The sequence below is a fragment of the Brachycentrus maculatus genome, unplaced genomic scaffold (genome assembly GCF_059751285.1).
Source record: "Brachycentrus maculatus isolate JH-2025_06_01 unplaced genomic scaffold, ASM5975128v1 h1tg000195l, whole genome shotgun sequence".
Lineage (NCBI taxonomy): Eukaryota > Metazoa > Arthropoda > Insecta > Trichoptera > Brachycentridae > Brachycentrus > Brachycentrus maculatus.
Window position 1 is genome coordinate 97,143 of NW_028280946.1, and position 19,971 is coordinate 117,113.

The 19,971-nt window shown below is 38.4% G+C and overlaps 1 protein-coding gene across 8 annotated transcripts in view; it reads left to right on the forward strand.

Annotated features, from left to right (window-relative positions):
* Positions 1-19,971, forward strand: part of Bruce (BIR repeat containing ubiquitin-conjugating enzyme) — a 77,575-nt gene that overhangs the window by 56,472 nt on the left and 1,132 nt on the right. For 7 of the 8 annotated variants that reach the window (XM_088263013.1, XM_088263020.1, XM_088263017.1 and 4 more), the window contains 18 exons: positions 601-720; positions 1,568-1,721; positions 3,176-3,324; positions 4,574-4,807; positions 5,720-5,977; positions 7,711-7,860; positions 8,681-8,883; positions 9,584-9,770; positions 10,559-10,758; positions 11,281-11,451; positions 13,079-13,280; positions 14,843-15,008; positions 16,502-16,616; positions 17,457-17,592; positions 17,868-18,085; positions 18,620-18,859; positions 18,949-19,137; positions 19,791-19,925. In XM_088263013.1, the coding sequence (XP_088119139.1) occupies positions 601-720; positions 1,568-1,721; positions 3,176-3,324; positions 4,574-4,807; positions 5,720-5,977; positions 7,711-7,860; positions 8,681-8,883; positions 9,584-9,770; positions 10,559-10,758; positions 11,281-11,451; positions 13,079-13,280; positions 14,843-15,008; positions 16,502-16,616; positions 17,457-17,592; positions 17,868-18,085; positions 18,620-18,859; positions 18,949-19,137; positions 19,791-19,925 (3,227 nt within the window). The remainder of the gene's footprint in view (positions 1-600; positions 721-1,567; positions 1,722-3,175; positions 3,325-4,573; positions 4,808-5,719; positions 5,978-7,710; positions 7,861-8,680; positions 8,884-9,583; positions 9,771-10,558; positions 10,759-11,280; positions 11,452-13,078; positions 13,281-14,842; positions 15,009-16,501; positions 16,617-17,456; positions 17,593-17,867; positions 18,086-18,619; positions 18,860-18,948; positions 19,138-19,790; positions 19,926-19,971) is intronic. The other variant, XM_088263014.1, reaches the window with a different exon arrangement.

The following is a 19,971-nucleotide window of genomic DNA, read 5'->3' on the forward strand; positions in this document are numbered from 1 at the left end:
CCAATCTGCATAACCATTCGTAGGCTAAAAATCTGAGAAGAATACATGTTTCAGATGCAAATGAATTTATTTAAAAGAAAATACAAACTTGAATAGAATTTTAAAAAATACTTAAGTTTATTGATCAAAATTTGTTTTTTAACTGTTTTATTTTCGTAAATCAATAGTATATTTTCGGCTTTGCAAATTGTATTTTTTCAGCATCGGTTATTGAATGTGTGTTGTAGAAAGTTTTCTTTCAAAGAGTGTGTATGCTTCTGGAAATGCAGGTACAGGCAGCTGCTCCTTTTCATCAATATCGACCTCTCATGCTATCGGTTACACAAGTTTCGATAGTTTCTATCCCATACGTTGCTGTTGAATGTAAGAAAATTGAAAAGAATGTAAAAAAACATACAAAATGTATCAAATATGCAGCTTAATTCGAACGATAAATGCGGTAAATGGCGATAGAGAAACAATCGATGCGGTTTAGTTTAGTATGAAATTAATTCGGGATAGAAGAAATAAACGACACATCCGGAAAAACGATTATTCGAGGAACGATAGATAGAGGTTTCACTGTAAATAAATTGATTTCAATTATTATTTTTCTTGTAGATTTTTGCCTACAGCAGTGCCAAGCAGATAGAAGCGGTAGCAGCGATTCGTCGCTAACAGATTCTGACAAAGTCAATACCAAAGAATCTTTTTCAAGACATCCTCAAACTGCTGAACTCGGTATGTCCCATTTGTTTAATTGTATATTTTTTTCATTATTTTCATTTCATTGATTCGGCAGTCACTTTCTGGTAAAATCTATCCGGTGTTTGAAAATGATGCAGAATGCATCGAAACATGTATCACAGCAGATTTCAAGAAATAGTGGTATTCACAAAGTAAAACATTAATTAAAAATGTAAATTTTTTAATTCAAGGCAAGGAGCCTTGAATTAAAAAATTTACTTTATTTAATATCTTGAAATATGAAGAGAAAAAAAAAAATACCCGTGCAATTTTTTTTTAAATAATGATAATTCTAATATGCATTGCCATTATTAAAAGCAATAATTCAAATTTTCATATAATTTTTTAAAATAAAATCATTAGTGATAAATTTCTGCCAGCTTACTAATTTCAACTGTAGATGTAGAATTAATCTATGATTTTTTGCCTGAAAATGTTTTGCCACCTGCAACATATAAAGTTCAATTATTTCCACAAGTCGAAATATATGTAAAGATTTTGATCCATCCCAAAAATTATCATTAAAAAAAGAAAGAAAGAAAAAACATAAAAAATAATAATTCTTTATTCCTGACAATGTCAAACCACTGCCCGCCTAAAATTCTTCGCAGACACCTATTCTCAAAGCTTAGTACATGGCTGCTCTGGGCCCTTGTAAGGTGCTTTGTTTCACAGCAAGAGAAGAGGAGCAATATTGTATAGGCGGTACTTTGTCTTCACCGAGGACAAAAATATAATAGTGCAAAATCATAATTAAAAATATTAATAAATTAATTCACTACCATCAACACTTACTTTATTTAATATGTAATTGTTTAAACATATGTTTTTTTTCTTGAAGGTCTTGTCACATTCGAAATGATGCCAATACTGATGGAATGGTTATCCTCCCTGTGTATGGATTCAGAATTGAAGAACTGGTTAGGGGGCCCTCAGGGCTCCTCCTTTTGGAGTCCTTTGCTACTGATGCTCTGCCTACCACAGCCCAACTCCAGGTATGTACCAGTTCATTCCGTTTCACGCTTTTTAACCTATTATCAATGACTTCACGCAGTCAATACTAAAGACAGTGCTAAAACATCCTGTAGATTCAAGAAGAAAAATGCGATCCCTCAGACAAATGTGCGGCAGAACGATGTATGATAATAGATGTTCAAATGGTGAAATAAGGAAAGAATGCAAGGCTGAGATAAGCATTATCGTTAAAATTAAGAAAGGTGTATTGGGATGATTTGGACATGTAGAACGTATGAGTGAGAAAAGAACGGTTAAACATTTTTTTTTTAAAGAAGCAGTTAAATTTGGCACAATCAGGTAAGTCAAATACTTGAAAGCAGCCGGGTCAGGAGTCGAAATAATCGGCGGGTATGTATGAGGAGATGCATGAATGTAGAATAGGCGAAGAATGTTTGCAAAGACTGGGTAGTATGGCGTTCTATTCTCTCTGTCTACCCCTGAGGAGAAGCAGCGTGATGGGTAGTTAGTTAGTTAGTTAGATTCAAGAATTACCCCCCTGTACACATGATGTGTGGATGTCTCGTAACCTTGCACCGATTATTTATCTAAAGTGTACCTTATACCGGTATATCTCAAGATGCCAATCTCGATGTGGACGCTTTTACAAACTGACGCCTACCAGTTGTTGTCATGTGTAATGACGTCATTATGATCTACCCATTTTAATGCCAATTAAATTAACTGGTCAAATTACAAGCATAAGCTAAAATGAATTGAAAATCATGTTTTCAAGTGTTTCTCATGTCAGTGAATATAATCCAGGATTCGGACTTTACATACAAATGGAAGAGTCTCTGCTCGATAAACGCTCTCCTCATCCCACCATAGATAGCTATTATGAACTCGCGGATACTGTGTTACGAGTTTGATCAATATATCTAGTAATCTCAAGAATTTGAGTAGTGTGGTTGTCAGTCATGGGTGGAATTGGTGAATGTTACATGTGTGTAAAGTGATCACTTAACCAAGCCTCTGACGGTCGTAAGCCCTGTAAATGCCCACACTTCCATATTCTTCTTCATCTATGTCGAGATATTAAAAATAATGTAAATGTCAAGAATTTTATCCTTTATATTTCATTTATTTACAGATTCCAACTAAAATTATACCAATTGTCTTCTCATTATGTTTTGAATATTTAAAGCACTAACTTTGTGGATCATTGTAATATATTATTTGGAGAAATAAAATAACCTTGTTTTTTGAACCACTCACTCTTGTTATTATAAAAACAATAATAACAAACCCTGAAGAGGGCAACAGGTTGTTGCTGAAACTTTTATAATAATAAAGGTGAGTGGATCAAAAAAACAAAGTTATTTTATTTCTCCAAGTAATATGTCTTGTTAGTATAAATTTATTTGCTATCAAAATGCGGGATATAGGCTCTACTCTTTGGCTCAATAATCTTAACTGGTGTGATATTTTTCAGAACCTGGCAGAGGAATGAATTTTACACCCAACTAGAAGAGAAAACGATCCGATTCTTCGGATCCGTAATGACGTGTCATCTCCAAAACCAGCAGCTGTTTGCCACCACCCTGTACCACGTCATCAGCTCCCATCCTGATATATCACCAGGTCAGATTTACTTCCAAACTGAAGTCTCTTCTTTTGTCTCGATCCTGTGGATTGGTCTGCAGCAACAAATGCCACCTCCTTCGCCACTCCGGTCTATCTTGCGAAACCCTATTTTATTTTTTCTTTATTTTCTTTTGCATTTCACAATATAATATAATTACAAGTACAAAAAAATAGAAAATATTAATACAAAAAAAGATCCCACAAAGGCATGGCCTGTTTGGGTAAACATTATATTTTAGGTTACAATAAAGGGCACTACTGGCAAGCATACAATAGATATTATCAGAAATAAAATTAGATTAAAAGTGCTAATGTAAACTACAAATATTTGATTTTAACACAAAACAAAAAATCAAATAGAATTTATATTCAGGTCCTTATATGTTGAACAGCCCATTTCCTCCTATAAGTCGCAAAGATATTCGCGGGGTGGGCGTCCTCTGGCGTTTGTTCCCTCTATTATCAGGTCCAGGATACCTTCCTGCCTCAACACGTGACCTATCCATTTGGCGCGTCTCTTCGAGACAGTCGCGAGTAGGTGCCTTCTTTCTTCGATTATTCGTAGTACCTCGTTATTCGAAATGTGATCCTATGTAACTGCTACATCCCTAACATATTAATTGTATTTTATATTAATATTCTCATTTTTAAAGTCGAGCTGTAGTAAATACATATCACCGGAAGGAAAAGGTTAAAGATTCCAAAATCAAGAATTCCTTTTTTATTTATTGTAACTGCAGACAGTTGGTAGAATTCCATCTGAAAATTTTTGGGTTATATATCCAAATTTAAACAAGGTTATTGGATTGGACTCTACTTTTATTTACATATATATGATAATATGTGATGCATTTCGTCTTATTAAGACATTATCGAAACACTCAATGAGTTTTTTGATGTCTTAATAAGACGAAACGCGTCACATATTATCATATATATGTAAATAAAAGTGGAATTCAATCCAATAACCTTGTTTAATTTATTGTTTCGGCATTCACTTTGTGGTAAGACAGGATGAAATTGTAAAAAAAAAACACTTTTTTTACCACTGGTAAATTCAGTTTATATTTAGACCTAAAGATGGAAGCATAGCTTCCGAAATTAGTCATCATAATAAAATAAACTCGAGTGGTAAAAAACAAGTGTTTTTCTTTTGCAATTTAACCTTGTTAAATTTTGGATATATGTATTACCCAAAAGTCAAAATCTCCTATGATTGTGATAAACTCAATGCCTATGCTGTCAGGTGTGGGCGCGCCCATCGGCGGTTTTACCCGGGGCCTGCTGCTGCGGCTGGTGCTGCGCGGGGAGCGCGCCATGGTGGGCGTGCGTGGCGCGCCGGGGCAGCCCGCGCCCGCCGCGCGCTCCCCCACCTGCGCGCCCGCGTTGCCCACGCACCCCTCGCTGCGCGCGCGCACCCTGCTGCAGCTCCCGCACAACACACGCCTCGCCGACCTCTTCACCCAACACCTCAGCTTCGGTAAGGCGTGTTTCTTTGTTGTGTGTGACGTCACCACACACACACACACACACAACAATGTTACACAGCTTATTTTATCAACTTTGGTAAAATGTGTTTCACTTGGAATAAGCTGCGCAACATTGTGTGTGACATCACCACACACACACAACAATGTTACGCAGCTTAGTTTATCAGCTTTGGTGAGATGTGTTTCACTTGTAACATTGTTGTGTGTGTGACGTCACCACTAGGGATTCCAATTGAGTATTCAAATATATTCGTCACTTTTTCAATATTCGATTATTTGAATATCTGATATTATATTCGTCATTATTTAAATTAATAATTGCACATTTTGGAACAAGAATGTATATTGGGTTGTGGTCCCGTAGTTATTGTCGCAGACCTTAAGTCAGAGTTTCTCGGTTCAAACCCACTCTACCACAATTTGATACCTATTTCTGATAATGAGCCGCTTAGGCTCACAGAAATAGTATGAAATTAAACTATTTAACTATTTAACTATATAATAAAAACACAAATATGTATTTCTCTTTTTAAAAAATATATAATATTGTTTTGGGTCACGTCAATGTGTCTCTACCTGCTAAAGGGTCTATGTCAAAGCAGACCCACTGGAATGGGATAATATAACTATTGTATTGCCAAATTCCATAATATAAAATAAGTGGCATTTTATGACTCAATTCATAGAAAGATGTTTTGAAATCGTAATAAAAATTTAAAAAAATATATATGTACTGGTTAGTGAAAAGGCTCAAGTTGGTATGAAAGCACAATTTCAAGCATACAGCCTCTGTTCCTATTTTGACTAAAATGTCGTATTTTCCCAACCGTTGTTAAATTTGTGTTTTTTCACTACAATAATGAGTTTGAGTTTGAAATGCAATGCGATATTGTTGCGGTTAGCAGGAAGCAACGTGTGGGTGGGCGGCGAGGCGGGGGCCGGGGCGCGCAAGGGCGGCGCGGGCGGCGGCGGCAAGGCGGAGGCCGGGGGCGCCGAGGCCGACCCGTGGGGCCTGAGCGTGGCGGCCGCCAACACGGCCAAGGACAAGCGCAGCAAGGACGTGCGCAACCTGTTTGCCAAGCAGGCCATGCTCACCAAGAAGAAGGGCAAGAAGGAGGACCAGCCCAGCGGGTCCACCTCCAACGCCAACAGTTCACAAGGTAAGCGCATTTTATTTATTTCATCACTTATTTTATTTAAATTTTTCAAACCCTTATCCGAAAATATTTAGAGAAAATATTATTTCATTAATACAAATTCATCAAATTCTCAATCACTTAAAAATTATTATTAAAAAACCCTCATTCGCACTCCAATGGTGCATAGGGCACTGCATTATATAAACACAGTGTTATCATGATGGTTAACACACAAAGGAAAGGTGATCAGCCCTCCACTTCAGGTACCAGTCCAGGGTAATATTGAATAAATATTAGAGTGAAAAAATCACTTATATTTATTTGACCCCCCCTGGGAATCGAACCCGGGACCTCCAGAACGGTAGCTGAGCGTGCTGACAATTACACTACGGAGGCGGAGGCGGAATTGAATTGAATTGGAATATTTTATTTACCACATTTTTGGGTGTGTCCAAAGCTAGTTCACAAGTAAACTCACATTGTATGTTAAAATCATAGAACTAAAATCATACACCCATGTAAACTTCACTGCTAGCTTAGAATCAATGAACTGTATAAATTCATGCCTCTAGCGAGATATCGAGTGTTTTTGCCTAGAATTTTCACCTATGAATTACATGAAATTATAAATAATAATAATAAATTTGGTTAACTTATATAGCGCCATTTTCGTAAAAAAATACCTCAAGGGCGCTTCACTGTGAATGAATTGGGGAAAATATTATTGTGGAAATGATTTAGCAAACAAATGTTTTTTTAGTCTTTTTCTAAAGATCATCTCACTCTCACTATTTCTAACCATTGGTGGAAGAGCATTCCACGCCGTCGGTCCTGCAACAGCAAAGGCACGCTCGCCAAATTTAGTGTGTTGGTTGCGAGCTGGTAAGATCACTTTGCCCATTGCAGATGTTGTAGCCGATCGAAGCGTGAGACGTCTATCAACCAATTTATAGTATTACAATTTATAGTTATTATAGTAACTTTCAACCCTTCCGGTCTAATGTCAAATCTCATTTGACATTGATTTTTTCCTCTTAGGTCCCATGTCGGATGTTACTCGACATTTTGTTCATCATTATTATTATTTATTCAAAATGCAAGCTTACATTTTTTTCACTTGTATCTATTACAACAGTATGTGGAGCAGAGGACAAATGATTTTTTTCCAATTGGAATGTAACTGTATACATAGTTTTTTTTTTAATTCTGGGGGACCGAAAAGGGTTAATATACAGACTAAATCCACTCGCGAGTAGGCATAGGCCATAAAACTTAAAAAGTTGAAGCCTAAGTAAGATCACGTTAAGTAGTGTTGCATAAGCCGTATCTAGATTTCAGAGTCACTTGGACATTGAGTTGAAACATTTATTTGTTAATTATATGTAGACATATAAATACATATATAGTATACGTTCATTTACAAATTCATGAACATAATTAACATGTTAAATTTTTTTTGCAAAGTCCCACCAATCCACCTCATGTGTCTTGTCGATGGAGTTCTTTTTACACACTTTTTTTTAAATTCTATTTTAACATAATATACACACGAAAAAGACAAAAATTAAAAAATAATTGTTTTACTTATAAAAACCTTCCAAAGCTTACATTTTTAATGAAAATGAAATTTTGTATTAACTGACCTACTTATTCCAAAAGTTTGGCTCGGATATGTTTAGCTTTTGACTTAAAAAAAAGCCTTATTTTGAACATCGTAAAGTATGTATATTCTCCTAATGAGTTATTGTTTCCAGATTCGTGGAGTTTACACGGTGTGAAGGTGTATGTGGACGGATTGGAGGGGCCCGTATCATTGAACACGACAATTGGTGCCCTTTGCGCCATCACGGAACACAAGTTTGGACCCAGTCTTAACTTGACAGTCATACCGCAATCAAATATTGGTAAATTGATCTCTTCTCTCTTATTAGAGACAATACTAACCCTTCCCTTGTGCCAAAAAAATTAAATTATACATTTGCTTCAAATAAATTATTTTCAGTTTCTGAAAATGCTTTAAAAATACATAGTACAAAAATGCTTAGGAATAAAAACTTTTCCTTTTTTTTCTAAATTGTTTATGAATTCAACAAGCACTCAAATGATAGATTGTCAATATTGAGATGAAACAGCATTTTTTTTCATACAAAAGAACATGGAAGTCTGAGCATCCCAGCGCATACGATAGATTGTAACTAAAATACGATAGATGTGGCAAAAAACTCCAAAAAAAAATTACTATTTTGACTTAACCACCCTACCTTCAGGTTTTTTTTAGGCATATTTTTTTATAAACAATAAAAAAAAATCCAACGTTTGTTGTCGCAAAATATCGTCAGGTATGAAACCTAACAAAAATTTGTCAGCGTATCCGGTATGCATTAAATATTTTTGAAATAGATATCTTTTCTCGTGCCCGTAGGTCATATGGGTTAGCGCGAAATGGTGAAGAAAAACCGCGCGTATCACATGCGTTTGTATGTGTAGGGCAGTTAATGATGCAGTATTATAAAATTTTCCACGTTCTATAAATGGGCAAAATAAGCTAATTAGTTTGAAATGTCATATTTATATGGTTTTACAAGTAAATTCAACTTAAAGTTTAATAGCGGGTATTTTATTCAGGCTAAAAGCTTCAAATAACAGGGATTTTAGAGTTAACGTTTTTTGCCAGTATACCCACGATTTATTTTCGCCATTTATCAAAAGTATATTCTTTTACAGATGGTTGGTCAGAAAACACCCTGGAAGGGGTAACGTGTCGCCCGCCTCTGCTGGCAGTGTTCGCCGCTGCGGGGGGCCTGGCCCTCCTGGCGCGCCACCTGCCACCGGTGTGCCCCGCGCCGCCGCCCCCCGCGCCACCGCCGCCCCCTTCCACCTCCAACAACGCCGATACGGACTGGGTCAAGCTGGACGAAATCTACGAGGTTGCCACGCAAAACTTTTTACATGACCACCAAAGAAATTCGCTTGGATATCGTTTATATTAAGATTTTTATTCATATTTATTTTTTGTCTGCCTCCATGGTGTCATGGTTACCGTGTTTAGCTACCGTGCTGGAGGTCCCGGGTTAGATTCCCAGGGGGGGTGAAAATAAATATTAGTGATTTTACATTCTAATATTTATTAAATAGTGCAGGAGTGATCACCTTGCCTTCATGTAAATAACGATCAAGATAACACCATGTCAATAAAATGCAGTGCCCTATGCACCACTGGGTTCGGATAAGGGTTAGAAGAATTGATATTTCAACATAGATGAAAAGGTTTTCATCGAGATGGGAATATGCAAATCTGGGTTTTAACACACTATCTACGGGAAGGATAATTTTACCGTTTCACTCGACTGGTGGTGTTAGGCGGGAAGGGTAATTTTACCTTTTCACTCGACTCGTCGTAAATTGCGTGTAAGTTATTTTTACGCATGGCTTTTGCGGCATCTTTTGATCTCAAATAGATGTATACAGTATGGTTAAATGTTATCACTTCTTTTCAGAGATGTTTATCTCTATTATGAGCGCGAATCCGCCCGCAGATAGTGTGGTAACAGTGTCTACGGTTATCAACATGGGTTAAACATTATGCGCTAATTTTTTACAATAATTTACAAGAAGTTGAATTTCCAGGACGTAGGTGAGGCCAGCGGGACCACGGTGGCGGAAGAGGCCAGCAACTCTGTGCCCACACACTCCCTGGTGGCGCTGGGCCTGCTGCTCCGCCTGCCGGGGTACGCGGAGGCTCTGCTCAAGGAGGGCTACCGGGCCGTGCACCTGCTCCGGTTGCTGCTCGGAGTCACCGACGATGGCGAAGGAAGTATGTCCCGCATTTTTGTTGTATGAGACTGTATAAATTGTACAGGGGGCGGTCTCTTCTGCGGCGCGAGAAGGGGCAAGTCCCGACGGTTGGCGATGTCGTAAATACCGCTTGATTTGGAACGCTAACGAGTCAAGATAGATGTGAAGAAGTTGTGGTGTGCAAAAAAAAACTCCAATTGTCTATTCGGAAGCATTCGTTACTAGAAACCGGTACTAAGCGTTAGCTCCGTTGTTCGTTGGATTTTTAAATCCTATTAAGTCCCATAGTGCTCGTAGTGCATACGTAGTTCCATAGTGCTTACTTACTTGCTTTATTACTCAAATCACCCTTGTAGAGCGATCTGGGTATTTGGGCCAAAGGTCATTTTCCCCCACCCTAACACACTTAGAACTCACGTCGCAGTGTGAGTACAAATAAATGTGGGGTGTATATAATCTTTATTTAGTGCTTTCAAGCTGTAATCAGGCCACAACACGAAGGTACTAGATGCTCTTGATTCCTGATTAAATGCTAAAGGGCCACAATGCTATTTTTTTGCATTGTGGCCCTTTAGCATTTAACCAGCAATGTGTTACTTATGGTGGAGACTGAATGGAGCCATTTCGTCATAACGTAACACGTTACAATGCGAGCATTCGTATAGTCAGTACAGCGAGCCGAGCTCGTGCTGAGTACTTCGGATGCTCGCCACGAATGTTACGTTACGACGAAATGCTCCGGTCAGTCCCCACCTTTACATTTCCTGACAGCAATGGCAATCCTAATGATGTGTTTTTGATTACCAGAAGACATAATGATGGTGTGCGGGCCCGGGCTGGGCACGCTGGCCTTCCGGGTGCTGGTGGCCCTGCTGGACGCGTCCCCGCTGCACACGGACGACGGTCAGCTGCTCCGGGGCACGCTGCTGCGCTCAGGCAGCATGCGCCTGCTGCTGGCCTGCCTGGCCGTCTTCACGCACCAGCAGCCCGACTCCCCGCCCCAGGAGGTAGTGCGCAACCCCACACACAGTCTTAACTAACTATCTAACACGCCGCTTTACCGCAGGGTTAGGCAGAGAGAATAGAACGCCACACCAATCTGAACAATTTTCGCCTGTTCCACGTTCATGCATCTCCTCATACATACCCGCCGATTATTACAACTCCTAACCTGACCACTTTCAAGTATTTGGCATACCTGATCGTACCATGTTTTTCTCGGTCTTCCTCTGCTCCTTTTTCTAATTACATTCGCCTCATACACACAATCTTTCTTATCCTTATCAGCAGGGATTTTTTTTAAACAAGAAAGGTCCCGGAACTCACGTCAAGCTTTTTACTCAAAAAAATTATTAAATATCACTTGAATAAAATTTAAAGCAACTTTTCCTATCATTTTGACGAATTATATAAATATAGATTTGGCATACCTGATCGTGCCATGTTTTTCTCGGTCTTTCTCTGCTCCTTTTTCCAATTACATTCATTTATTATTGTTTTATTTATTCAAAAAATATTCTTTCTTGCAGGCAAACAACGCAAATGGAGCTTCATCCAAAGCCAAAGCCGAAGAAAAGAGCAAACTGTACTGGGCCAAGGGAACCGGCTTCGGTACCGGCTCCACACAACAGTCCTGGAATGTAGAACAATCCCTCATGAGGCAGAAGACCGAAGAGGAACACGTCACAGTACTGTTGCAGGTGACGTATCGCCAAATAGTAACCGCCATTATAGCGATGACAACCGCAAAAACCGTTTACTGCGGTGAGAACACTTCCGCAAACTTGTCTGGAGAATTTCCGGAAGAAAGAGGCACCGCTGTTTAATTTTTTTCACTATTTTTAGCTTTACAAAACATTCTTTTAGTTCTGACAAAAATTATTATATGTACAGATTTTTTTCGTTCTTTAGAGAAGTTTTTGGAGGTGTATTTAGAATTTTACATGTGGTGGCCTACTCGGCTGTCCAAACTTAAAACTCAGTAAGGGACATTTTTTTGTAGTACTTTTTTTAGCATTTTTGCAAAAAAAACCTACTACAAAAAAAATGTCCCTTACTGTGTTTTGAGTTTGGACAGCCGTACTATTGTTGGCTTAAAATTTACGGAAATTGAAGCCTATTTTTGGTGCCTGTTTTTTTTTTTTTGCAGTCAACTATCCAATGCAACAACACTTACGCAACAATACTATTCATTAGTGTCCAAGTGGCACGACATGGAAATATAGAGAAATATCTTAAGCGAGAAGATCAAAATGATAAAAGCAGAGTGACATTCTTCTTCTTCTGTTTGTGTCATATCAGGTCCCCCTGACTTCGATTATCACTTGAGAGTAATTGTCGTGTCTCCGGCAGCTCTAAACAGCGCCTCGACCCTGGTCCTGATCCCTCTTCCAATCTCGTATATTCCGAAGACAAAAGATCTCTCTTCTCCTCACACCTTGTCGACCCTCTATTTTGAGTTTTATGATTAGCTGCAATATCTCGTACTTCTCTCCTCTCAGCACATGCCCCATATAGGACCTTGATATCAGTGAGCAACTGTCTCCCTGCTCTTGCTTTTTGGAGTGCATTTGCGTTGCTGATCATATCGGTCCATGGAATGCGTAGCATTCTACGATGTAGCCACATTTCGATTTTCGATGTAGCTACCTATAGTCGGTTCAGACCTTGAACGTCCACGATTCAACTCTGTGTAGAGGAGTGACATACTCAAAATCATTAATTCAAGGAAATCTTGTATTTCATATAGCCGATATGCCATTTTATATAAGCTGGCACTGATGGGATCTTAGAACCGTAGGCGCAGAATACAGCTGGTGTAGTTTTTTTATTATAATTTTTTTTTGTATGTATACATTTATTTAAATCACAATTTATACATATTTAAAAAAAAAAATTGTTTTTTGCAGAGTCCCACCAAGCCATGTTGTGTGTCTTGTCGGTGGAGTTCTTTTTTAATACATTTTTTATTGTTTTTAACGATTTTAACCTAATATACACACAAAAAAGATAAAAAAATTAAGAATATAAACATTTTACAATTTTCATAAAATTAACTCGTGATCATATTTACCCATTCCTTTATTTTGCCTTTGTTCCATATTTTATTTTGACCTCTAACATCCGTCGGCAACAAATTAAAAATGTTCAGAACGATATATTGCAGTGTTCGACTCCCATATTTACTGTTAATTCTTGGGACTATCAAACCTTTGTTGTGTGTAAATCGTGTATCATGGTTGTGTACTAAAGGATTTTGATATTTTTGTCTAGTTTGTTGTTCAACGATGATACTCATAGTTTGTACATTTATATTGTCGCTCGCAGGTGATAGCGTCGTACATCCAGCCGGGCGAACAGTGGGGCCGCGCGCAGTCGGGCTCTGGGTCGGAGGGCTCCTCGGGGGCCTCATCCCCGCTGCCGGCCTCCGCCGCCGCCGCACCCCCCGCCCTCCCTTCCGACTTCTCGCCCATGCTGCAGCGCAGTGCCCTGCTGCCCGCCATCTCCGCCTACCTGCGCAACGACTCAGGTAACTCTCCGGCTCCTTGCTTGTGAAAACGTTGCCGCTCTCGCCCCCGGTATAAACTATCTAAGAATATACATATATATGTATAAATATATTAACTATTAAATTCCACTAAATTGTACATATCTCTCACTTCTTTCAACAACATCACATATCAAAAATTGAAAATTTTCAGTGTGCATGTTTTCGGAATGCTCAGAAAATGTACTATATCCCAGCGAAAGCGTCATATTTTTAACTTAATATTTACCCGCTACAGGGCAGAATGTGTTGTTTTTGCATTTTGAAGAAAAAGTATTGTTTAATTATTTTTTAAAAATACTAAATATTTTTCAGATGGAGAAAAAACATTCAGGTTTTATCTAAAAAGATCTGTTGCACAGTAAAAGTTCAATAGGTGGCTTGGTATTTATTTTTAATACATACATTGTATTATATTTTAAAACTTTAAAAACGATCTCCTGAAAAATCAGGTTTTTTTTATTTATGACGTTGTTGAAGAGAGTGAGCGATATGTTATACAACCATACTAAATTCAGTTTACAAGAAAATTCTGTGTTATATTTCCGGGCAACATAACGCGCTTGTAGCGGTATGAATTTTATTAAAAAGCGCAATGGGCAAACTAAACTTCACTTAGGGTTAGTAGTGCTGGAGAACGCCATAATATGAAGTACAGAAGCGCCGTAGCGTATGGTTCAAATAGGCAAAAAGGGAACTTCTTTACACGAGGCGAAACTTGTTTCGGGAAGACTTTTTCCTTTTTTGCGACGGACTACAATTTTATCAAGTTAAATTTGTGAAAATTGTTTCGCAATTTGCGACAGTAGTTTGCTGACAATGCCATGTCAATAGATTCTTCCTTTCCCCGAATACGCATATAATTACCTGATGCCCCATTATCTATTGAATACTTGGCCTTACCCTAAACTATTGTTTTCTCCCATAAATTATCACTGCACATGTTATAACTATGTATTACTTAATTACCTAGAATTATATAGCTGTAGATGGACCCTCAGTCCATTTAATCTTCACATTGGTTTGAAAATCCCAAAACAAGACAATCCTCAAAACTTTATTTTTGTGTTTTTAATAATAATAAAATACAATTAAGTAAACTCTAAAAATCGGTGTTTGATTTTAATATTCAATATATAAATTAAAATGCAGGGCTACAAATTAAATGTCAGTTTTAGAAAAATTTAAGAATATTTTCGTGGATGTTTTTCGCAGATACTTTGTGGCACATTTTATGAACTTTAAATAAAACTACTTTACTGTTTTATTGTAACTCCAGACAGTTGGTAAAATTCCATATTGAATTGTTGGGATTACCCAATTCGTGTTTGATAATGTCTTAATAAGACGACACGCGTCACGTATTAACATATACATAAATAAATGTAGAATTCAATCCAATAAACCTTGTTTAATTTTTGATATATTACCCAACAATTACTTTGCTTTTAACCACTTTTTATTGGTACTTTTCTCCGACCGCGTGATTTGTCGGGTGATTCTGTAGCAGTATGATGAATGTGTGTGTGTGGGGATGATTCCAGTGCTGGACATGTCGCGGCACATCCCGCTGTACCTGGCGCTGATGCGCGTGGTGCGTGCCGTGATGTCGTGCGCCGCGCTGTGGGGCGCCTCGCCCGCGCTGCACGCCATCCCGCCGCTCCTGCACCAGATGAGCCGCACGGTGGACACCTACGCGACCAAACTCAAGTGAGTACCAGCACACTGCCATCAATATCCCAGCGCTTGAAATTTTCATACTGAAATATGGGTATGTAAGGCTGATTTGTCCGCCTCCGTAGCGTACACTCAGCACCCTCGGCTACCGTTTTGGAGGTCCCGGGTTCGATTCGGTTCAAAAAACATAAGTGGATTTTTTCACTCTGATATTTATTCACCCTGGACTGGTACCTGAAGTGGAGGCTGATCAAGATAACACTGTGTTTATATGAAGCAGTGCCCTTTGCACCATCGGGTACAGATAAGGGTTTGATGAAGAAAGTTGATTAAACCTTCCCTTACGGTGCTAAAAACTACTGCGTGCAACGGTGACATGTATTTTGTACACCGTATGAAAAAGTGATTTAAAAACTGGAAAAATGTGAATACCTAAATGTTGTTTTTATTAACCATAGTTGAAGTTGAATTGTAACAATTTTGTAATGTTAGCTCTGGTAAGTATTTGAAAACGAGAAAAAAAAATACATCGCAAGTAGTAGTAATAGCTCGGCTGTCCAAACTCAAAACACAGTAAGGGACATTTTTTGTAGTACATTTTTTTTGCTTTTTTGGACTAAGTAGATTCTACTTAGTCCAAAAATGCATAAAAAACGTGCTACAAAAAAAATGTCCCTTACTGTGTTTTAAGTTTGGATAGCCGAGCTGGCATAATAGGTCGCACAGGTCGTGCGCTACTGAAAAGAGATCGGTGGAAACACTACCAAGCCACGTGCCCGTGTACGTGCACATACTACGAAACGTTTGTGTATTAATGATTTTGTATCTGTTTTTCTTTTTTTACAAATTATTTATTTCCGTCGCTGCAAATGAATAACTTTACAATACTTTTATGTAATATGTAATTATATTACAGAGTAATACAAAAATTCTGAGCCCGCATCTATTATATTTTATATTGATATTCTCATTTTTAATATCGAGTAAATGACTTGAAATGCACTCAAGTAACTGCCACGTACCAAGCAACATGAAATCAAGCCTCGATTCATATTATTTATAAATGTACCTTTTAATTTCTTTGTGTACTTATTTATTAAATTCATTTTGTTTGATTAATTTTATTTTGTTGTTTTTTTGTAATTTATTTTACTTTTTTTTTTGTAAAATCTAGGCATATAATAATTTTCAAATGATTTAATTGATCATCTCTTCACAGGTACTGCTTAGTGAGGCATTCATAAAAATAATAAAATGTCTGTTGTAAAAGAAATAAATAAAATTAAAAAAAAACAGTACCGTAGAACGGGGCTACTTGAACTTTGATGTGTTACTTCAGCCCAGTACAATTTTTTTTTTACTTATTTATACTTGTATCGATACCATGATCTAAATACTTTTTCTGTACTGGGCTTAAGTAATACATCAAAGTTCAAATAGCCCCGTTCTACGGTATTGTAACTCAAATACGAGTATTATTGTATATAATTTAAAATGTTATCTAATAAATATGAATGATATTTTAGAATGAACAAGAAAACAATATACGGAAAGTCAAGCTACAGTCACAGGTTCGGCACGACGGTTACGGACGGCGCAGAAGATGACGAAGGACTCGCCATGCTGATACCTGACATTCAGGTAAGCCGTTACTCCCTCCGTGCAATTGTGACAATTTTTTTTTTAGATGGGAATTGTTTTTATTATTTACCTTGCTTATTATGTACAAGGTTTATAGATCATCAAGTGGATTTTTGTTTTTTCTAGCTAAAAAAAAAAGTTTACAACATTTTGAGTGTGTCCAAGTACTTGTTCACAAAATCTGGATTTTCTCCAATTACAGGAGTTATTTTCACATTATTTTTTGACATTTCATCAAAGATGAAGAAGAATTCGGAACCAGATTTTGTGAATAAGTACATTTGGACACATTTGAAACGTAAATAAATTATCTGGTCAAATTATGAGTTTATAATAAAAATGAAAATGATATTTTCTGGCGTTTCTCATGTGTGTGATTATAATCCAGGATTCGAATCTCACATACTAATAAAACAGTTTCTGCTCAGTAAAAAAGCTTCTTTTCATCTCACCAATAGATGTCTTTAGTGAAGTAATAGTGATTCTAGAACAATGTTTCAAAATTGGTTCATATATATAGAACTTCCAAGAATTTCAGTAGTGTGGTTGTCAATAATGGCTAAAAAAAGAGTTTTATTTTGATCTGTGTTGGGAACAGGAGGGATAATCTAGTGTGGGCCAATCATAAAATTCTCAGCATTTGCTCATTGCTGGGAGAAAACCATGTAAAACTCCCGATGAGAAGGCAGACTTTTGACTGTCATCAACAGACCTTCCGTTCCACTAGAAGAGGGTTTGGAATTTTGTGTCCTAGCTTGGTTTATGGTACCAATGTCCTCCGCTATCCTCCATCGTGACTATCGGCTGGACACAGGGTCCTGACACTTGTTGTGGTTTCAGGCGACATCGGCACTAGTGCAGGCCCGGCTGGGGCTGAGCGAGGAGGGCACCGCTCTGGTGCCTTCCATCCCCCGCGCCCCCTCCGCTGCCACCCGAGAGGCCAGATACCTCGAGGTCATGAAGAGACTACAGTTTGGTTAGTAATATATGTCTTTATTCCTGTCCAGACAACCTTGATAGATTCCAATCGGAATAGATTTACTAAAACAAAACGATCATAGCTTGTGGCCCAGTATTCTTTAAATTTAAACTTAATATTCTTTAAACCCAGGTAACATTTAACGTAATAGATTTTTTTTATTCTAAAAACACTGTTTTTGTATTGAAAAGATAAATTTTTCTTGAAATAAATATATTATATATAAATTAAGAAATAAAAATTCTCCTTCTATTTGAACATTTTGTTTGCAGAAACATTTGAGATGATATCGGAATGTCCGGACAACGGTTACAAATTCACAGTGGCGTACCACTTTGAGAGCACGGTGCGCGCCGCGGGAGAGCGCTCCCACCCGGCGCGCATGAAGCGCCTGGCGCAGGAGGCCGTCACTCTGTCCACCTCCCTCCCGCTCTCCTACAGCAGTTCCGTCTTCGTGAGGACGGACCAGGACAGGCTCGACGTCATGAAGGTACCAAACCACTTACCTTAGCAAATACACACTGCATTGGAAATCTGGCCTGTTCACATCGCAGTTTCTTGTGCCACCTAGTAAACACGCGTATGTGGTAGGCGACACTATCTCGCACAAACCAAATGGCGCGTTAACATTATTGTTTAGTGTGGGGACTGCCGTAGTCATTTTGTCGTAACGTAACACGTTACTATGCGAGCATTCATAGTCAGTACATCGTTCTGAGCAGCTTGCCGCTGGTTCCGAGTACTCCATCCGAAGTCAGATGCTCGCCACAAATGTTACGTTATGACGAAATGCTCCGGTCAGTCCCCACTTTTTTAAGAATTACATTTTTGCACTATTACTTGTCCATGTAGGCTCTGGAAACCGGAGATGCTGCGTTTTATGAAAAGTGAGCGTATTCTAAATAATAGTGCCAGTCATCTGGTTCTTTCAAATAAAAAACATTTATTCCAATATGAATCCAATATTACATTATGTTTTCTTTAGTTGCGTATCGAAGTGAATGAAAATGTTTTAAAATCCCAGGTCCTCATTACGGGGCCATCGGACACCCCGTACGCCAACGGGTGCTTCGAGCTGGACGTGTACTTCCCCGTGGACTACCCCAACACCCCCATGCTCATCAACCTGGAGACTACGGGGCGCCACTCGGTGCGCTTCAACCCCAACCTGTACGTGGACGGGAAGGTGTGCCTGTCGGTGCTCAACACCTGGCACGGCCGACCCGAGGAGCAGTGGAACGCGCAGACCTCCAGCTTCCTGCAGGTGAATAGTCTTGTGATAGCGTTGCCGTACCAAGTGTGCCAAGATGAACCAGTGACCGCATTATGTGTGTGAAATATTATTCATTCCAGGTCCTGGTGTCTATCCAAAGTCTTATATTAGTCCCCGAACCGTACTTCAATGAGCCCGGCTTCGAGCGCAGCCGGGGCACTCCGGGAGGAACCCACCACAGCCTGGAGTACAACTCCAACATCTACCAAGCCTGCGTTCGGTGGGCCATGCTGGAGCAACTCAAGAACCCCACCTCCTGCTTCCAGCAGGTATGTACCGATACTGTGGAACCAAACTCAACATATTGTCCAAAGACCTTTACCGCAGAAAATTACCAGAATGCAGAGGGAGGAATAAACCTCCCTTCTCTGTCCCGGGGCCTCTCTTACTCCCGAGAAGATGTCTCTAGCGCCCACTAGTACCGCCCCTATTGGGAACCTATGATTTATAGATTTATACTTTGAACTAATAATACGTTAAACATTGTATTAAATTTACTTTATACTTTTTATATTATACTGTGAACTGGACTTGTCGCAATCAAATTGTTTACACCTATTTCCAATTAAATTTCACTAGTAATATTTGTATGTTCAATGATGGAAACACAAGTAAAATTATTCTACTTTTATGTGCATCATGTGTTTCTAGAGCGAAATTAGATTTTATGAAGTAAGAATGTATGAAAAATTGTATATTTTACACAAATTCTTTATGTGAATTGTGAACTAAATACATACATAGTTTTCATGTTGTCAAACTTCAAATATGATAATTTTTCCGTGAAGGTTTTCTATAAGTTTACAGGTGGGATACAATATTCAAACAAAAATATGTACTGTTAAAAAAATGCTATAAAAGGGTAATTGAACATAGCTTATAATGGAGTGTTGCAGATTTGAAATATAAATGTTTTTTGCAGGTGATTCAAACCCACTTTTGGCTAAAACGAGATGAAATATGTTCAGTAATTGAAGGATGGCTAGCAGAACTGGAAATGCAATCGGGAGATAAAAGAACGCAGAGAAGTATCTGTGTGAACGCCATAGCGTTAAAGGTAAGGGTTATTATTGAAATGTGTCGTGGAATCCGCTACAAAGTGC